Source organism: Lepisosteus oculatus, chromosome 15 (genome assembly GCF_040954835.1).
Source record: "Lepisosteus oculatus isolate fLepOcu1 chromosome 15, fLepOcu1.hap2, whole genome shotgun sequence".
Classification (NCBI taxonomy): domain Eukaryota; kingdom Metazoa; phylum Chordata; class Actinopteri; order Semionotiformes; family Lepisosteidae; genus Lepisosteus; species Lepisosteus oculatus.
The window spans coordinates 2,700,780-2,720,876 of record NC_090710.1 but is presented as its reverse complement, the minus strand read 5'-3'; the positions used below and the strand labels follow the sequence as shown (position 1 = coordinate 2,720,876).

At 44.7% G+C, this 20,097-nt stretch overlaps 1 protein-coding gene across 1 annotated transcript; it reads left to right on the top strand.

The window, feature by feature from the left end:
- The first annotated feature begins 355 nt into the window (after positions 1–355).
- On the top strand, positions 356–13,337 carry sik1 (salt-inducible kinase 1). Its single transcript, XM_015363509.2, has 14 exons — positions 356–655; positions 1,043–1,253; positions 1,503–1,619; positions 4,218–4,281; positions 4,579–4,740; positions 5,307–5,431; positions 5,571–5,694; positions 6,039–6,259; positions 6,800–6,949; positions 7,092–7,199; positions 7,795–8,020; positions 8,330–8,602; positions 8,753–8,948; positions 9,069–13,337. The coding sequence occupies exons 2-14, from the start codon at positions 1,101–1,103 to the stop codon at positions 9,421–9,423; spliced, it is 2,274 nt and encodes a 757-aa protein (XP_015218995.2). The 5' UTR covers positions 356–655; positions 1,043–1,100; the 3' UTR covers positions 9,424–13,337.
- The last annotated feature ends 6,760 nt before the right edge of the window (positions 13,338–20,097 follow it).

Genomic DNA, 20,097 nt, shown 5'->3' with positions numbered 1-20,097 from the left:
TACCTGTTTTTTTTTTTCATTAGAGAATGAAACGCAGCAACACTTTCTTTTGTAACAAAAAGTGCCAGCTGCCTTCCAGCAGGAGGAGCAGGAGCGGGTCGCGGATTGGACCACGACAGGAACAGGTTGAGAGGGGGAAAATCACGTGGTGCCAGCGCTCCGGGACTGGCGTCACCGCCTTCATCTCCAAGCAACCTCTCCATCACCGCTCGCGTCAGCGCCTGCGGAGCCGCACAGTTGCCCGGCAACTCGTGCTTTGCGCTCTCGCCCGGCCTTGCGCCCTGCTCGAAACTCTGACGCGGGTGTGACGTTAATGAGGTGGGTATCAATTTGTTATGGCAGGGGGAGGGGGTGGAGTTTCCCAGCCGGGTATTACAGAGTAGCTTTCCGCGTGCCTGTGGAACGCACAGAAAGTGCCGACTACAATGTAGCCAGAAGTGAAGCACAGTTCGAAAAAAAACAAAACGGCTTGTACATAAACTGCACCTCTGTATATATTTCACTAAGTTCCTTACTGGCTTGTTCAACTCCATTGCACCTTTTGTTTTTATTTCTTCGGCGCGCAAGATTTTAGGAAGTGCTCTTTCGTCAGGATATTCAAGAAAAGGACTTAACTTCACGTACGCAGCGAGGAGTTTTTTTTTCTTCTGTCCGGGTAAGTCAAGGTTTTCGGCACCTCGACGCTGAATGGATAACGCCTCTTAGAAAAGTGGACGAGGCCGAGAAAGTTAACTTTTCCCCTCACTGGTTCTTAATCGCAGTTCCGACGAAAACCGTAGGTGAGAGTCAAGACGGCGAAGTGCTTGACTTTATCTCCAGGTCAACATAGCTGCGCCGCGCTGATCACTTTCGGTTGATTGTATAGATGTGTTTAACCAGCCATCTGAATCCATTTTAAAAGTATTTCTTTACAAACAGTTTTTTTGTGGTCAGTTCTGAAGTGATAGCGATTATACTGCAAATCGAGTGTAGTTTGAACCAAATTAAATACAGAAAATGCTCATTCGGGTGTTCACATATTTCGTTTTTTTTGGTTTTTCAGGCGTAAGGTCTGGTAGAAAACACATTGCAATACTGAACACAATACGACACCCTGCGCCATGGTGATCATGTCTGAATGCAGCCCGGAGCCCGTACCTACCCAGCCTCACGGAAGGCCCTTACAGGTCGGCTTTTACGAGATCATTAAAACGCTGGGGAAAGGCAATTTCGCCGTGGTCAAACTGGCCAGGCACAAAGTTACCAAAACACAGGTGAGCACATGCACGACGCGCCGTCCTGGTTCCCCACTTTTTTGGTATAGGGACTAGGTTTATGTTCTTGTGAACATATAACGTATATCTTGTAAGCAGATAGTGTAAAGCTGTTGGTAACAGCTGCAATTGGGAGGACAGGAGTCTGTAACGAAGTGTTAAACCGGCTTCCGTATGATAAATCCATCTCGTCCGTACTCGGTTTTTGTCTTCTGTTGAAAGAAACTGACCCATTTGTCCTTAACACAGGTGGCCATTAAAATAATAGACAAGACGAGGCTGAATTCCTCAAACCTGGAGAAGATTTACAGAGAAGTTCAGATCATGAAGCTGCTGAATCACCCTCACATCATCAAGCTGTATCAGGTGAGCTTGCCCGGTCTTGTGGAGCGCATTGTCTGTATGTGCACCACTCCTGTGACAGAAGTGGCCTGTGGTTAAGCTACAGTTTCAGGTTGAGTCAGTTTTGTTCTGGGTCTGTAGCAAGGGAGGCTTGTGGGCTGAAAGATAGTTTGGAGGAGGGAATGCTGCTTGCGTCAACGCCAAGCTAGTTAGTTACTCTTTGGTGCTGATGATCGAGGTGCGAGCTGTCGCAGGAGCCCTGCAGCTTGAAGACACGGAGAACGATGAGGCGCTGAAGGGCCCCGTGATTTCCTTTGCATTGGCCTTTGCTCACTGGCAGTTCAGGTGGCAGTAGCCAAGTCAGTGCGACAAGGACAGGGCTCTCTTTTCTGGTTATTCCCGATGTGTGTCTTTGTAGAGATTGTGCACGGTGAACGAGCAAAATTAATAGATAGCCTTCCCGTTTGTGGAAACGGTGCGGAGAAAGCATGAATCTTTTCAAAGTTGAGGCATTGCAGAGTTTTTCTTTTTTTCATTCGGAGTGGCATTAGGTTCTGTGGTCGGAGGGATTGTGTTTTTCCTCAGCGTGTCCATGTTAGTGGGGTTTGCCATTAGGCAGTTGTGTGAAGGGTGTTCTGCACACCTTGCACAGTGAGGAATTACTAGCAATCCTGCGTGACCTTTCTGGCTGCCCTTCTCTGAGCCTTAGTGAACGTGTCAGGCTCCAGGGATGAGGAAGAATTAATTGTTAGGTTTGTAATGCCCACAGCCGTGAGGGGGGGCCCTGAAATTGGTGAGCTCATAGGTGCTGTGGGCATGAGGGATCACGGGATGTGTGAGCAGTGCATTTGCACAATGGGAGAAGGATTGGGATTGCGTCGAGATTTTCTGTGGAGCTAAATGAACGTGTGTGTGTACAGAGACAGTCTGAAGATATACTCCCAGGAGTAAACATTTCATTTAAGCAGTGAAACATATTTAAATGCCCTCAGCGAGTGAGAAGTCTTCAAAATCAGGTTTTCAAATGTGCGGCATTGGTTTCAATCCTAAAAAATAAATTCAAAAATGAAACCCCAGCTCTTTTAGTGTTGGATTTACCCTGTCTGAAATATTTGTCGTATTCTGAGTGAGACCGTGTCGGAGTGTGCTTGGAGAATGTGCGGGAATGAAATAGCCCGCAGGTGCAGGAATCAGGGTCAGAGCAGACGCCGGGCTGGGGGAAGAATAGTGCTGCTAGACAGAGAATACTCTGTCTTCTAAGGCCAGACCACCATAGATTCAAGACAATCAAATTCAGCCGTCAAGAGCATTATCTGCATCGCAGCCTCCCCTCCACACAGTGCGCTGCACATGGGCTGCAAGCGCGTTGCAGGTTTCCCTTCTAGCCCTGCTTCAGATCAGCTTTCAGATTGCAGCTCCAGGGACCGCAAGGTCAAGGCGTTTGTATTTGACTAGGCAAGCAGATATTCTCTTGCTCGCAGCGCTATTAGTCTGAAATCGCACTTGCTCCTTTTGATTCGACCAGATCATCACAGAGCAAGGTTGGAGTTCTGCTTGGTGTTGTATTTGGTAGTTAAATTCGTAGCCACCTGCTCTCTGTGATTTACCTTTAGCCCAGAGATGAAGGTCTGTGGGTGTGCACATCATTCAAAATAATCCCCTCTTCTTTATTGGCTTGTAAATGTGGTTAGATCAGGGGAGGTTAGAGTTCCTCTTCTGGCACATCTGCTGGGTTCAGCATCTGCACACTGCCATACAGACGCTTCGGGTTCTGTGGTAGCTGTCAAGCCTGTCTTTTTCTGGCAAATTCCTACCGCTTTTATTTTCAGATCTCTTTTTGACCACCCCCCCCCACACACACACACACTTTCATACTCAGATATATTTGAGTTTTCTTAGAAGCAAGAGCTACCCAGTGTAAATCTCTTTTTCATACTGTAGCACCAGTGCAGACTCAGTGAGCACAGCTGGGACAGGAGGGGAGGGGGGCTATTTGTGTTGGACGTTCCTGTCATTTCCTTAAGGCTGTAGTCTTTTCCGCTGTGGATGCAGTAAGATGTCAAGTGGGGTTACACGCTGCTGCTGTATTGGGATGTTGCAGTCCCAAACACATACTTGTGCAGGAACGAATGTGTGATTTAGTAAGGTATTAGAAAGTATCATGACAGTACAGTACATTACAGTTTTCTGAAAAGGATGTTGAGACATGAGCAGTGCGAGTTTATGCCCAATATAAACGAAATGTATTCATCACCATGTCTTCCCGCTTAACGATACAGCAGACGACAGAAATAAGTGATGTGTGTCTGCCTAACCGAGACGCTTCTTCAGATGTCTGGAAGAAGGGCTTTGCAAGCAGAGGTCAACAATCAGTTTTAGTGTCTATTCAGAAATAGAGCTTTGGACATTTTCCAAACACAAATACATCAAACTCTTGCAAAGGAAACCATAAAATTCAAGGATTGTTTCAAATTCAAGGTTGTGCTGGCTGGGCTGTCATTTCAAAAATTAAGTTTTCTTATTCTCAAAACTGTTGCTTTTTTAAAAAACAACCAATTAACTGTTACATTTCTAAACCTTTAAAACATTTTAAATGTTAAATTTTGTTGTCTTTTGTTGCAGGTCATGGAAACGAAAGATATGCTGTATATTGTAACCGAATATGCGAAGAATGGAGAAATGTTCGGTAAGCTGCTTTGTGTGTATTCTATGCCAATAAAACTGCCTTCTTCTCGGAACGAAGATCTGGGATTAGACACCTCAAGGAGGAATCGGGAAAACACCCTGTGGGTCTCAGTCCTCCTGGCTGATGATCAGGCAGATGCAAATAGAGCTAGATTTTTTGGAATCACATCTCGCAAAGAAATAATTAGCACAGAGAGTGCTACAAAGCATGTTAATAAATAGAGATTTTGTATTCTGTGTTGACTTTTAAAATTTTCCAGAATGTTTGAAAACCTTTTACTTCTTTCTTTTCCTCCAGATTACCTATCCTCCAACGGCCGGCTGAGTGAAGACGAGGCCCGCAAGAAGTTCTGGCAGATCCTGATGGCTGTGGATTACTGCCACAGACATCACATTGTCCACAGAGACCTCAAGACCGAGAACCTCTTGCTGGACGCCAATATGAATATCAAATTAGCAGGTAGGAGGGAACATAAGGACTGTTGCAAACAAGAGGAGGCCCATCCAACAAGATAGTAGTTTGTTGATCCCAGGATCTCATCCAGCTTTTCTGAAAGAAACCAGAGTATTGGATTTAACATCATGGCTGGGTGGCTTGTTCCATACTCCCATGCCACTTTGTGAGAAGGAAGTGCCTCCTGTTCTCATTTTTAAACGCACCACACCTTCAGGGCTTAACAGCCTGTGGAGCCAGAGACCAATCAGGGAAGATATGTACTGTTACTGAGGAACTGAAATATTAATATTTGTTTTAGTGCTCTAGTTGGAGAGGAGGTTTTTATTCTATTTGAAAAAATATCTGTTCCGTGTTTGAAAGGCCTTGCAAGAAAATTGTAATTTCTTTCGTTGAAAATCGAAGGAAACCCTTTTGCATCTTAGGCTTCCAGTTTTTCAGCTGTAAGGTGGGATAGGGTGTGGCCATTCACTGAGTGTTCCTTCAAGTATAATGTCAAACACTGAGTAAGTCTTGTTGATCAGTAGTCACATGCTGTCTTACTGAATGCGATTCTTTTATTGGCATTTTAGACTTTGGCTTTGGGAACTTCTACAATGCTGGGGATCCCCTGTCCACATGGTGTGGGAGCCCCCCTTATGCTGCTCCCGAGGTCTTTGAAGGCAAAGAGTACGAGGGACCCCAGCTCGACATCTGGGTAAGAGCACTAGGCCTGGCAAACGTGGTAGAATGGTCTTTGATTCGCTAGGGCTCTGCATTTGTTTAGAAATACATTTTCCTCCAAAGAGAGTTATTTGAATGTTCTCTGAACTGTCTCCACCCCTCCCCTCTCGCAGAGCCTCGGTGTGGTCCTGTATGTCCTGGTCTGCGGATCTCTGCCGTTCGATGGAGCCAGCCTGCCCGCGCTGAGACAGAGAGTGACGGAGGGCCGCTTTCGAATCCCCTACTTCATGTCACAAGGTAGCCATCTCCCCCTCCTCCCTGCCAGCCGCAGGCTCCCTGAGCGGGTCCTGATATCTCTCTGTGGCTTTTGAGTTGACACGTTGGCATTCTCTGCCTGGAAAAGAAATAACGCATCAAACTGAGATTTAAAAAAAACATCCAAAGATTTCATGGACATAGGAGCACAGAAGTCTTGTACTGGCATTCCTCAGGGCTGCATGTTGCAATAATAAATCTGAAGTTTAAAGATAAAGTGAACACATGAACAAGAAGTTCACCAATGGCAGTGACGATGTTAATACAAAAAAGAGCTGAGCTGGAGGAGATACTCCCGGAGCTGACTGGCGCTTTGCTTTTCCCAGACTGTGAAAACCTGATCCGGAGGATGCTGGTAGTGGACCCAGCCAAGCGCATCAGCATCGCCCAGATCAAGCAGAGCCGCTGGATGCTGGCTGACCCTACAGCACAGCAGCAGGCTCTGTCTGTGTCGATCACAGACTACAACTCCAACCTGGGAGACTACAGTGAGCCAGTCCTGGGCATCATGCAGACCTTGGGCATCGACAGGCAGAGGACCATTGAGGTAAAGGCAAAGGACAGTTGATTAGTATCAATAAAATGTGTTGGGCTGATGTCTTTATGCATCTACACAGTGTGTGTGGATGCAGTGGCATATTAAAAAGTGTTCGATAACTGTAAAAACGTTTGGGGTTTGCTATGAACTGCAGCAGTGTTAAAAAGTGAGGCTAACTGGTCAGGTGAGTTACTCACAGTGGAGAAAAATGTGACAGTGAAGGACACCTTCTGGATAATCGCTATAATTAAGGATAATTAAATCAATACAATAAACTTTAATTGGAGGCATGCCACACCACCAGTAACATCCATCAAGATGTTCATAATTTGATAATGGGGGGAGTTCCATCCTAACACAAGCGAAAACATTTGGAAATATTGGAACCTGAAAAAATGTGCCAATAAAGATATGGATTTTTAAAGTAAGGTTGGATGTTCTCACAAGGCCCTGGGAGCCGTTGCGAACTGGTGCTGTTGTAGAGGTTCAGCGCTGTGCTGCTTAGTCTCATTTATTGAAGAGGATTTCTCTTTTTCTCCTCCATCCTAGTCGCTGCAAAACAGCAGCTACAACCACTTCTCTGCCATTTACTACCTGCTGCTGGAGAAGGTGCGGGAGCATCGCAGCAGCCAGCTGAGCCGCCAGTGCAGCACCCGACCACCGAGACACAGAAGCGGCCCCGACTTCGCCCCCGCCGAGGTGAGAGGCGCAGAATACCGGTCCAGATTGGCGCCCCCTGTAACCGAAACAACGCATTAAAAATGCCCCCTTCCGACCTGATCCATTGTCCGTATTAGTTTGTTTAGCTGTGTGCTAATTAGGTCATGATGTGCTTTCCCAGGCACCTCAAGAACCCTCCGACTGCCTCAGAACAGCCTGTCCTTTCCCAGGCGTGCAGAGCGCCCCCTATCACTCCGACGCTGATTGCGACTCTGCTGGCCTCTTCCAGGTAAGTCCAGTTGCTGTATCTTCCTGAATTTATATGGGCTTTTTTAGTCATCCTACAATGGTACTCTAATGGTCATTTCTTTAGATATAACTTTTGAAATCTGTGGGTTTTTTTATGCTCACAAAATATACAGTTTTGCATTTTCCATTTGAAATGTTGTAATTGAAAAAGATGCACCTGGCATTTCGATCAAATTAGCACTATTCAGATGCTTTAAGGCTGAATGGGGAGGGAGGATGAGTAGAGTCAAATGCCAGATCTAGGAATTGGTGTAATTAAAAGATTTAAGCATGACTTGCTTTCTGATAGTCTGATAGTTCATTACAAATTGAATTAAGTAGTTATAAAGCCAGTAGCAGCTGCAATGTAATAATTCTACTAATACACTTATTCTAAATTTTATGGACTATATTCTGATTTATTTTCAGGTTTGTGTAAAGTGTTCTATATTGAAAAGCTTGTGTTTGAATGTATTGAGTTGTATCAAACTGCAGATCCACATTAGGGGCAATGATTTGCACTGTGCCAAGCAGATACTCTGTTGCCTGTTGATGGATGTGGCTAATGTTCAGGTTTCCTCTGTCCTTCACTACAGAGGGTAGTGTTTCCACTTGAGGCCAGCTTGAACGGACTGTTGCAGAACCGCTCCATCTCACCCAACAGCCTCCTGGAGAACACCATTAGCGAGGAAGTGCGCCCCAGTGATCTGGAGGAAGAGGAGGGGCTCCAGGTGGCTGCACCTCTTTGCCCCCCCAACAACACTTCCCGGCGACACACCCTAGCTGAGGTCTCCGCCCACTTCCACCAGTGCAGCCCTCCCTGTGAGTAACAGTGGCAAGCTGTCCTGGACTGTGCTAAGAAACACTACTCCTTAAATCTATGCTTGTCTAGCTATAAACCCCTAAGTAACTGGCAACTTAAAGTGAGCCAAATACAAGTACAAATAAAATAAAAAAGTCTAACATAGCTATTACATCATACACTTTTTGTAGAAAATGAAAAGCAGTTGGCAATGAATATTTCAGCATCTGTGTTCCTCAGCAGGAACATATCACCTTTTAAGTTTCAGTGCCTGTAGTATCTTCATTTCTCTTAAATGCTTTGCTTGACATTGGCTTCCTGTCCTGCAGGTATCGTGGTCTCATCAGTAAACCCCTCAGAGGGAGCGTCTTCTGACAGCTGCCTGAAGTCCTCTATCAGCACTGGGCCTGCCCTGGTCAAAGGAGGCTACACAAACTTCCTCGCCTCGGCCGTGGGCACAGGAGCCTCCATCCAGACTGGCACCCCCTTCACACAGTCCTCAACCCTGCTGCTGCAACCCCAGGGCTACCAGGCCACTGCCAGCCTCCCCGGCGCCAACTTCCAGGAAGGCCGCAGGGCATCGGACACCTCCCTCACTCAAGGTAACGATGAACCCCGGACTGGGAAGGCGGCCAGCGCTTGCCTTTTTAATTTGGAGTGTTTGAACGTTTAGAGCTGGGAAAGCAAGAGGAGGAAGGCAACGTGGTCCAGGCAGATAAGGGTTTAATCCTGAATGTCGTGTGGATCCGCAGGGCTCAAGGCGTTCCGGCAGCAGCTGCGGAAGAACACGCGCTCCAAAGGCCTGCTGGGGCTGAACAAGATCAAGGGCCCGGCCAGGCAGGCGTGCCCCTGCCCCTGCCCCCGCGCGGGGCGCGGCGCTCTCGGCCCCTCGCTCGGCACGTCGAGCGACCGCCGGAGCCTGCTGGAGGAGGTGCTGCATCAGCAGAGGTGAGGAGACGCCGAGGGCCAAGCTTGCGTCCGGATCGGGCTGTGTTTGTAGGAGCAAGAAGGCGATTTGGGGGGGGGGTTACTTTGTGTGATGTGACTTGGCCTCTGTTCTCTTCACAGGATGCTTCAATTGCAGCACCAGCAGCAGCAGCAGCCTAGCCTGTTTCTCAGCCAGCAGCCTGCTCCCCTCCCCTCCGGCCTGTTTCCCCCCGCCGCGCTGCTTTCCGAGTCGAACGCCCTCGACGCCACCCCCTTGCTCCTGCGGGGCTGTCACACCCCCGGCCCCCAGCGCCAACTCCTGAGCCAGCCGCCGGAGCGCCTGTCGCCCATCTCCTCCGCGGCCCACCTCCTGGAGGCCCGCCTGCACATCCACGGCGGCCCGACCTACCTCCCGCGCTTCTCCTTCCAGCTCCCGGACTGCGAAATGGAGGATCTCACCAGCAGCCAGATGAGCAGCTGTGTGCTGGTGAAGTAGACCAGGCAGAGAGGAGAGGGAAGTGCATCTTTTGTCCTGGCATGGATCTGAAAAACAGCTTCTCCAGCACCTCTGAACACATACGCAGATAGACATGTGTATTTATATGAATAAGCAATAAGTTAACACCTGTTGACAAAAACCCAGCCTTTCCTGGACAGCCTGAGAAGCAAGACTAAAGCAGGCTGAAGGTCGGGGATCCAGTTACATGTCACGGGAGTTTAAGACTGGTCTGACTTGAAATCCTAAGGGCCAGTGCGAAGGATATCCAGCGAGGTGCAGGAGCTCTGATAGGAGCATAGAAGGAGTCTGTCTTCCTGAGAAGTTCTGAGTGTAGGATTCAAGGTCTGCTGACAGACGTGGACCCTTATTTTCCACTCGGGGCACACTGTGGGCGAACTGCCCACTTCTGACTAAGTTAATGGTTGGCCCTTTGAGGAAACCGGGGCCCTAAATCTCTTGCTATTGTTGATTTCACTTCTTTAGGAAAGACCAAAGTTTTTTTTTTTTTGAATTCTTGAACATGAACAGTATCAGCAGTTTCCAGTACTTCCTATGAACATTCTTAGAGAGCTGCACGTTTCTTTTTTTTCTAAGTCACAGTTAAGTCGGCCTTACAGAAATAAATCTTGCATTGGATTGGGTCTAGAGACAGTGACAGGTACTGCTAAAACTAGGGTATAGTATTTTAATAACTGAGCACAGCAGATACCCAAGTTTACTTGATGGCACCAGCTTTGCAGTGTTTGGACACTGTGTACCGATAAGCTATAGAATAACCATTAACCTGGTGTAGTTTATAAACTTAGTAAATGCATTAGCTATAATTTCAGTTTTCCTGCCTTCAGCCATATTGACCTGTAGGTCTAAGACAAACTTCTTGTCATTGAGATTGGAATTTGATATTGTGTTATTGATGATCTCTTGGCATCTGCAATACGTTTTCGCAGGTTTCAGAGTCATGGGCCAGACAAGAAGGTCTGCAGTATGGAAAACAGGGTTTACTCTTCTGTGGTACTTTGTATGCTATTTTTTTGTTTAAAGGTTTGGTTGCAATTGTGACAAAACACCATTGAACATGTAACAAATTGGTTCTAATACATACCGTTCCTGGGGTTTTCATGGGGTGCTTGTTTCCGTTTGTTGAATTAATCTGCTGTCTTATGACCTCAGAAGATTGCAAGTTCACGTTCATACTAAATTGCTGTGGTGATGTAATGCTTGCTGAGATCTCTCCAACAATATGTTAGTGCTGGAGAGAGAGACTGTCAGTGGTATCTCACGAATCAACCAATCGAGAGCTTATCTCCAGGCAGAGAGATTCCTGATCCCACAATACCTTTAGATACCGTATCGCTACCTCTGTACTGCAGGTGACTCGGGCACGCTGCGCCCATGCTTCCTGACACATTCGGGTTTTTTCAGACGCCAAATCCGGGTCATCACGTTTGACTCTGGCATCTGCAATCTGCAGTGGAAACCAGTTCATGAATGCAACTTGGAGCAAACTTGATCATTACCTCAGTCTCGGCTTCATTCCGCTCTGCATGGCATCTTTTCCATCTTTTCCTGTCAGAGACCGCTGGGGTACTGTTTGGGATTGTTGTCCCCAGACAGATGGGAAAATGATAGTATTGTTATGTATCTGCTGGCCGCTCTGTATTCATTTTAAGTGTGACATCTTTGAAGTTGATCAGTTCCAAACCTCCCCCCCCTTGAGCATGGATATTTTGAAGCGCTATGTATGGTACAGCCACAGATCTGATTTGGTCAAGGTGTTGCGCTGGTTTCAAATGACCAAGCAATTGTATCTTCTAGAACATTGTAATGTCATGCAGAAAGAACCACCCCAATGCAACATTTATTTCACATATAATTTTTACATGATACATGAACAAATTAGCCATGTATTCGGCACTTTTGCAGTGGGATTGAAAACAATTTCTGCCTTTTCTCTGTTCAAAAATCCCCAGATTTTATTACCTCAGTTTAAGCTAATGATTTTTTTTCTGATAAAGCTTCAAGTGTTTCCTTGCAGAGATTTGTACAAACAGAACAAAGATGTTTTTGGGGGTGTATGTGTGCAATATTTTATGGTGAGATGTCGATGCAGAGATTATATATATATATAGAATTGATTTTTTTTAATTTGTCACTCTAAAGAATGTACTGGTTAGTTTCTTTTTCTGAAAAGAAACTGAAGCAAGGCATTTCCATGTTCGTTTCATAACGTATTGCTAGAGGAGAGCCCTGGTTTAAAACAATGTGATAGCCTAGAGAAGGCTACAAGTTAGCTCTACATGCTCTAGGTTCAAGCTTATTTTTTATTTTGCCTTCATGTCATTGGCAGCTTGTTTTGTAGCAAAAGGCAGTATTAGGACAAGCCAAAGTGACTCATTTGAAGTGCAGATTCTGTCTTTGCTAGACAAGTTACTAGGACTGAAAAGAACATTGAATATCAGAGTGCTATGTTTTGCTCTAGCTCATACTTTGGGGTGACAAAATGGGGTTTTCCTGTAAAAGGGCCATGGCTGATATACTTTTGAACTGCATGTTTTTAAAGTTGTTTTAGCTATAGGCTAACTGGATTCTGAAGGTTGCATTAGCTGAGATGGTAAGATGCAAGGAGAAAATACTCTTTTTCCCGCTCAGTAATAACCGTGAATAAGAAACAACCCATATTGGCAAAGATAAGATTCACAGCCATCTTTGCAGAACTGGTTAAAAGCTGCTCAAAGGCCAGCATAGAAACAGCATTTTAGACGGATTTGAGCTGCACAGTGACTGGATAGTGATTTACATTAAATAATGCAAATTGTGATCATTTGTAGAGAGAAGAGTGAGTGTTGCCTTCACTTGATGCTGTTTAACTTGAAGTGAATTATGACTTCCACAGATTCATAATTAAAATCACTCCTGAAGCATGCTAACTCCTTAAGCATTTAACAGTGCTGCACATTGGATAGCACAATGTAAGGATTTTTTAGGTGTAAATAGTAGTGTTTTTTTTATTTGAAGGTTTGCTCTGGTTTATTATATGGCCTGTGGTTCTGCATTTGTTATACAGGACATTTCATTTTGTAGGGCTCACTATTTGAGTCTCAGTTTCTGGAATATCTGGAGAGTGTGCAGAATATGCTGATCTGAGGAATAAGCGTGCCTCAGAATAGCGTTCAGAAGCTTTTTACCACACTGCAATGATTACCTCTTGTTCAAACTGTCTTCCATAAATAGTACCAGTTTTGGTTGTTTTCAGGGTTAAAAGCTGAGCATTTTCACACTTTCCAGAAACCATTTGACAAGTTACACCAAATTGTGCTTCAATGTAGTGTGTAAATAATTTACAGTTGTGTCTTGGCAAATGACATGATGAAATGACTTGATAAGAATGCAGAATAGTTTTTAGTTAAAACTATCCAATGAAATCCACTTGATGAACAGTATTAGATTGAACATTTCACATGGTGGTGGTGTGGTCACCTCTAGATCTTCTGCTTGTGCCTTCTGAACAAATCAAAATAAAAAACAAATTCAGTCCCGCTCATCATTTGTCAGGCATGCTGAGGGTCTCTAAGCACATGTCAATGGTTTTCTCCAGCCATGGGCCATAGATTCCAAAGCCCCATTTTTTATCATCGTTTTTTTCTGACTTGCAGTGTATAAGAGAATGCACTTTATGACATGCTGTCTTCTCAGCTCGGAGTTGTTTGTTTAGGAATCATTTTGCAGAATTGTCTGAGTGTACAAGGAATGATGTAATACCATTTTTAAAGACACTAAGTGTTGATTTTTTGTTTGAGACATTTGGAACTTTCTTTTTATTTGACATTAAAGAAATCTTTATCTGATATGGAAGTGAAAGGTATGTAGGTTGTATTTATGTTGCTATTTATTTGAATAAAGTTCACTTCTTACTTTGTGTGTATCACCCATTTTTTTAACCAAAAGTGCAACTTTTTGTCACTTTTAAAGTGACAAAGTTTTTCTCTTCACTGGTTTCACCCCTAACTGCAAGCCGGTTGGTGTCCCCCTTTCGCAGGGGTCTGTACCGAGTCCTTTACTACAGTATTAACACATTGCCTCTTGGTCTCATTTGCAGTCTAAACCCAGAAACGGGTGCAGGCTGCTTGGTTACAATCGGTGCTGGGTTGAAATCGGTGTTGATGGTGCTGAAAACAAAGCCTAGAAGGTTGTAAGAAACCTGTTTGTTTTTCTTTCGGCCCTGTGACGTCATTTCAAGAATATGTGGTGCCATCTTTCTTCCACCTGCATAACATATATATATATAAAACAATAGACCTCTGCTATGTTGATATGCTGAGGTTGAAATATTATTTAATGGCTTTATTTAATCAGGATTAGACTATGACAACCCTTTGCTAGGTAAGAACAGCTTCAGAATTAGTCAGTTCGTCAACTGAAACAACTCTGCAGTCTGCTGATTTGACCCCACACAGTGGGCGATAGTCTCATGTGCAGCTTCCTGTTTAGGGACCACCCCCCCCGAATCTGCAACTTTCAACACTTTCATAACTCACTTAAAGACCCGTTTCACTGCCAGTTTCACTGTCAATTCACTCTGCTTTTGTTCCTTCAATTATGTGGGTTAACGTACAGTGTAGAGTTTTTTTTTAAAAACGTATTAAAGTATGTAATATTCTTATTTACATATGAGACTATTTTTAACATTAATCCATGTTTAAACATGTTAGTGTCCAGTTTATCTAGAAGTTTAATCATTAGTTCATTTATATGGTTAACTCAAAACCTTCCAAAGGAGAAAGAAACATCATACCACAGACAAATGAAGGAAGTAAAGGCTTTTGTCATTTTGTTGTCAGAGCTCAATATTTGTTTAGACTGATGACAGAGCCCAATGTGAAGATCTGTCCTGCGTAATATTAGTTAATCTTAAACTCCATACGGCTTTACATTGAATAAAAATGAGTAAAAGTGTCAAGACATTTAAAATAAATATTGGCCATGTTATGGTGAAACCATGTATTAAAACGGATAACATATAGAGCTGATCAAAACCGTTTAATAAGGTATACTAGCACAGGCTCTGCCCCATTGGTATTCAGAGCAGCAATCGCACAAGTGCTTTGCCTTTAGCAAGGAGTTTAGCAGTTTTCTACCAGGTTAGTTCACTTGTATGTTCTGGCGGTGTTCTGGTTTCCTCCCACAGTCTAAATACTTACTGGTAGGTGAATTGACTCCAGTGAGACTGGCACTTGTGTGAGCATGTGTGTCTGTGTCTGTGCCCTGTGAAGGAAGGGCTTGCGTTCCATCCCACCCATTGCTGAAATAAGCCCCTGCTCCCCCTTGACCCTGTCTTGGATAAAGCAGTTAGAAAATACTGTATATAGATCTCCCCTGAGGCTACAGGCTGGAAAGCGAGCTGAACTTTATTTGCTTCCTCTGAAATGGAGGACCACATCACCCTGCCATGCCGTACTCCCTCCCACTTCGTTCTCTATTTCTGTGGGCCCAAATTAAAAATAATTTTTGAACAAAAAAATGTTCCCTTCCTTTCGAAGCCTGGCTCTGAGAGACGTCTCTTTCGTCTGCGGCTAAGATGTATATCTTGCCTTTACCAAACTGTGAACATCTCACATGACCAAAGTAAACCAATACAACTATTAATATGTAATCTCTTACGTGTTTGTGATCCGCTCGCCCATTCAGTAAGTTGGATATAAACAGAATGACAAGGACCTCCACTAGTCCTTTAGATGTCAACATTAGCCTGCTTTGTGGATGCTGCACATTGGTGGTGGTGGAGGGGAGTATCCATTACCTGTAAAGCGATTTGAGTGGAGTGTCCAGAAAAGCGCTATATAAGTGTAAGCAATTATTATTGTCTAGAGTGGCTCACACTTGTTTCCATCTCTCAGCCTGTCCTGGACCCAAGAAGCCTCAGCTCATGTGAGTCTCTAGGCCTCCTCAGCATCGTAAGACCAGCGGAGAAGCCTTGCAGTTCTTTTCTTCCACATTGTACATTTAGGAGGTGTTCAGACAGCGAGGCCTCCAGTGGTTAAACTACAGATAGGAGCTTGCTTCCCAGCATAGGCACCATCTCGTGAAATGCACTCAAGCATAGATGCCCCTTGTCCAAGCGTCTGTGATCTGTCTGTGCCGTTGACCTCCGTGACATTATTAAATTGCAATGCTGGAGAAGCGTTCAGTCAAAGCCAGGAAACTGAAACCCAGGCACTGGCTCTGAAGGCAAGTGTGTTGCCTCACTGCCAAAAGGCCCAGACTTGCTGACAGCTTGGGAGCACTTTTTCCTTCCAGCCATATTGCACAGGGCATGGTGTGATGCTGATCACGTCATAACACCTACAGCAGCTTCCCAATGGTCCACCATCATGGCATCATGACAGCGTGCATCCATGCAGACATGCTCTTTACACTATTATTCTGTTGCTGTATTTTTGTAGATCATTTCCTATATAGTATATTACCCTTATCATATTATTACCCTTCAGCGTGATAGCATTCCATTCTTGATGAGCACAGCCTACTGAAGTAATGAGAAGTGAAAAACAAAACAATAAATCAAACTGTGCAAAATGTTAGGGAAGAGACCATCAGAGAACCTAATCCAGCACTCAAAATGTTTAAGGTTTTTAAACAAAGAAAATCGAATACAATTCTCCTTTTAACTGTTGAAAAGGATAATGGGTAATCCAAGGTCATTTTATCACACAACTCAAAATTTCATTCTCCTCATTATAGAAAGTGTTTATGTGTACAGCAATAAATTAATCACTATCTCAACACTTACTGAGAAATACTTATCAGAGATCTAAAAAAGAATCCGGAATAAAAATTCAATGTCGACCTAATGGGTACAAAAAATAAATTCCCTTAAACTCCTCCGCATGATCAGTCCCCTCAGATGGCTTCTGGTGGAGGTCGGTGGTTTCTGAGACAGTACAGAAATCACCTACTATGTCTGGAGCGCACAGCATCAGGCCTGAGGAGGTGGGCGAAGAAGACAAGGACAAACAACTGAATCCGTCTCCTCACATACAGAAGGGAAATCCCCACAGAGTCTGAGATCGAGTAACCTTTGCAGGAGGGATCTCCAGTCTAAATACCAATCAAGTCACTTCTGCAGGTGGGATCTGACACATTCTGCCCACATTACCAACAAAGACGGGTTTCTTTCTGTAAATAGTCCGAGTACAGTATCCCCCAGGTCTATTGTCATCTCCTGTTGGAGGAGGAAAGATACTGTATGAGTCAAAACAGATGGCCTCACCTTCCAGTTTTCACTTTGAAAATGCACCCAGAATCGTGGGCTTTAACAGGAGCGTCAAGCAGCTTCTCATAATGCGAAAACAGTTTATATCCTTCTGTTTCCTGTATTAAAAATCTCAATCTGTTCTTTAACTCATACCGAGACAGCCCAACCCTCCCAGAAGATGGTACTGTTTTGTCACTCTATAATTCTGTCTTCTTTGAGTCACAGCATTCCAGTTAGCTGTGTAACAGTGCTACAAGTCTGTATGGGCTAGACCAAGCCTTAGACATGTCTGCACACCATTGTAACAGCAGGGCAGAGAGAGGTCGAGCATGATAACACCATCAGGGCTGGTAAGGGCAGAAACATGGCCCTGTGCGACGGGACTGCAGGCTCCTGACAAGAAGATGGAGGGTCTCAGAGGAAACACTCCTGTTGCACCCTTGCCCTGTTGTATAACTGGGTCTGTGGGTCACCTCTGTAAGGGAGACTTTATGATTAATTAACTTGATGTGGTGAAATAACAAAAAATATGGGATAGTGAAACGCTATAAGTATTTCATACAAGCCCTCGGAAAACTGCAAATTTACAGTGGTACACACTTCGCATTTTTTACACACACATTCCTAATTAAAACAAAACAGCCCCCTCTCCCCCTCTGAGGAATCAGAAAAGGACAGAAACATAGACACACATTAAAGGCGATCACGAGAGTAAATATATCTATAACAAAACGTCTTGGGAAGAACAGCAATCTCATCAAGAACATGTGGCACATTTTCTGAGCAATCTATTAAAGAATTTCCTGTGACATAAATAATGCTTTGTGAAACAGAAAAAGCACGTTTTTCTGCTCTTGAATTTGTGGATGTTCTTAAAAACTTATCAAATTAGCATGTCTCCATTATATACGTTTGAGGGGTGAGCTACGTCACCTATGTAAGAACAATTAAAGGTTAATTACTCCTGAAAAAGAGAAAAAATAAGTTTTCAACTGCAGAGTCTTCTTCAGGTGTGTGTAAGGCAGACAAAGGTAGCAGGGATATAAAGCACAGGAAAATAAAGGCCAGATCAGGTTCTAAACATCATAAAAACTGTCCTAGTCTTTTTCCAAATGTTTTAAAAATGTTCCCTTCGTCTCCAGTGCAGCACATCAATGTTTTGTCTCTGTACAGCTTTGTCCTCCTTCGACCTTCAAATGAGAAGGCAAATGAGATGAGGGAGCAGAAATCGGGATTGGGCTGGTCAGTGAACCTGAAACAGAAAGGCCCCTAATGGAATGTGCTGTCAGACGCCCTCGCCATTATATAACGGTAACCGGTTCTGAGCATTCCTCCATGAAACTGCGTCATCTGGCACAGCGCTGACCCTGAGAGGAAAAGCGTCTCTCCCTGCGAAACCTGAGGCCCAGAAACAGGTTTGTCCCAGCCAGCTGTGCATTGTTGTTCTGCTCACTGCTGGATAAGAAATGGCTCTGTGGCTTCATTTGCTCAATGTCATATTTATTCACATCTCTCAAGTGGAACAGCAGCTTCCAGGAACAGGATGTGGTTGTTTTCTACCCAGATTCATTTATTGCACACGCACATCTTTTGGGATTTTTTTCCAACATTAGAGCCCTGGCACTTCACAGAACCATTGCTCATCTTTCAGCATTGATCTCACTCTGCCTTCCTCCTCTGAAACTCATTCAAGCCCTCACTCTGTCCCACACAGATAGATACACCCAGGCACAAGCCTACAGGCCTACACTGTCTCGCTCCCAGACACAATCGCATCCTCCTCCAACAAGCAACCTGCTTCTTCAGAGGCAGCATAACCAGGTCAACAGAAATCATCTGTTCGGATATATTATTCTAGACCTGTACCATATGTCTGTGCAAGGTTTTAACATGCAGCCTGTCCAGAGTGCATTAAGTGGCTTCTTCATCTAAGCTAATATTTCATAGCAGTGGGACCCTTTTACATTTCATTTATGTGTATGACTTCGAGGCAGAAACACAGCAGCTGGGTTGCATGGTGGCCCAGTGGTCAGCATTGCTGCCTCACAGCGCTGGGGCCCTGGGTTTAATTCTGGACTTGGGGTGCTATCTGTGTGGAGTTTGTATGTTCTCACCTTGTTTGCTTGGGTTTCCTTAGGGAGCTCCAGTTTCCTCCCACAGTCCAAAGACATGCTGGTGGGTTAATGGGCTCCTGGTATGGGTTTGTGGCCCTGTTGGCCCTGTGATGGACTGGCGTCCCGTCCAGGGTGTATCCTGCCTTGTGCCCATTGCTTGCCAGGATTGGCTCTTTAATTGGAAGAAGTAGTTACAGTACGGGTATATGGATATTTTAGTGGCCAACTCTTTTCCTAAAGGGTCACAGTCCAAACCAGTGCCCTAGTATGGTGGATCATACTGGAGGCACTGTCCTTCAGACTGAAAAATTAAACTGAGGTCCTATTTGGTCATTAAAGATCAGAGGATGTTTTTGGCAGGAGGAAGGGGTGCAAGCTCATGTATCCTGTCTAAACTGCCCTCTGACCTTGCAAGGGGACATGCTGGCCTCCTACAAGTTCCCCCTGAATTCAGCTGGTGAAACGCTTTCTTACCTGCTGTGCTGTGCAGTGGGACTGCTGTTGCAGAACGGCTGCTGCACCTCAGTGCTGGATGAGGGGGGGGACACCAGAGCTATTTATACTGTGTATGTAAGAGCTTTAGCAGGGAGAGTGCTACATGAATTATAGGAATTGGTATTATCAGTGCAAGTCCAGTTTCAAAATGAGCAGTGGAAATTCTCTTTTGAAAATGGACGAATGACGGTGCTGCAGTGAGCAAAGGAACAGGTAAAGGTTTATTCCGTGCTGAAAAGAAAAGACACACAATGTTTCGGCTGTAGAGCCTTCTTCAGGTGTGGCCTGAAGACACCTCGGCCCGAGCTGTGCTGTGGTGAGGTCAGCTAATGGTGAGCCGCGCTGGGTCAAAGCGATTGCATGAAGATGGTTCCCGTCCTGCTCCTCCGAGCTCGGGTCCTTTTTCTAATCGTCTCAGAATCACTACCATCATCGCACCGCATTTACAGAGAGCGGGTTTGCCGGAAAACACGATCGCAATGTGTTTCATTTTACAACTGGAAATTCTGTTGTGGCATTTCTGTGGATCTTTCCGACATATTTGTTGTACTCATTTTACGTACCTTGTTATTTATCGAACTTAAATATATATACATCAAGTTTAACCAAGATACAAACACGTCCTTAAGGAAGACTTCACTTTCGATAATTAACTTAATCTGTCACAATTTCAAGATCACTGTACTTCCAGTGCGTTTGGTCAAAGAACAATCTTTCCCCTCCCTCCCCTTTCTTCAACTTTCAGCACTTCCAAACGAGAATCGTGCTGGTATGAACGTGCATCCTGTCCTGGGAAGCCGAAAAGGAAAT

What these genes read in the sequence shown, in the direction of transcription:
- sik1 (XM_015363509.2), top strand. Translation starts at nt 1,101, where the DNA reads ATGGTGATCATGTCTGAATGCAGCCCGGAGCCCGTACCTACCCAGCCT. An exon ending in ACAAAGTTACCAAAACACAG is followed by an intron (nt 1,254 to 1,502) that starts GTGAGCACATGC and finishes TCCTTAACACAG; the next exon opens with GTGGCCATTAAAATAATAGA. An exon ending in TATGAATATCAAATTAGCAG is followed by an intron (nt 4,741 to 5,306) that starts GTAGGAGGGAAC and finishes TTGGCATTTTAG; the next exon opens with ACTTTGGCTTTGGGAACTTC.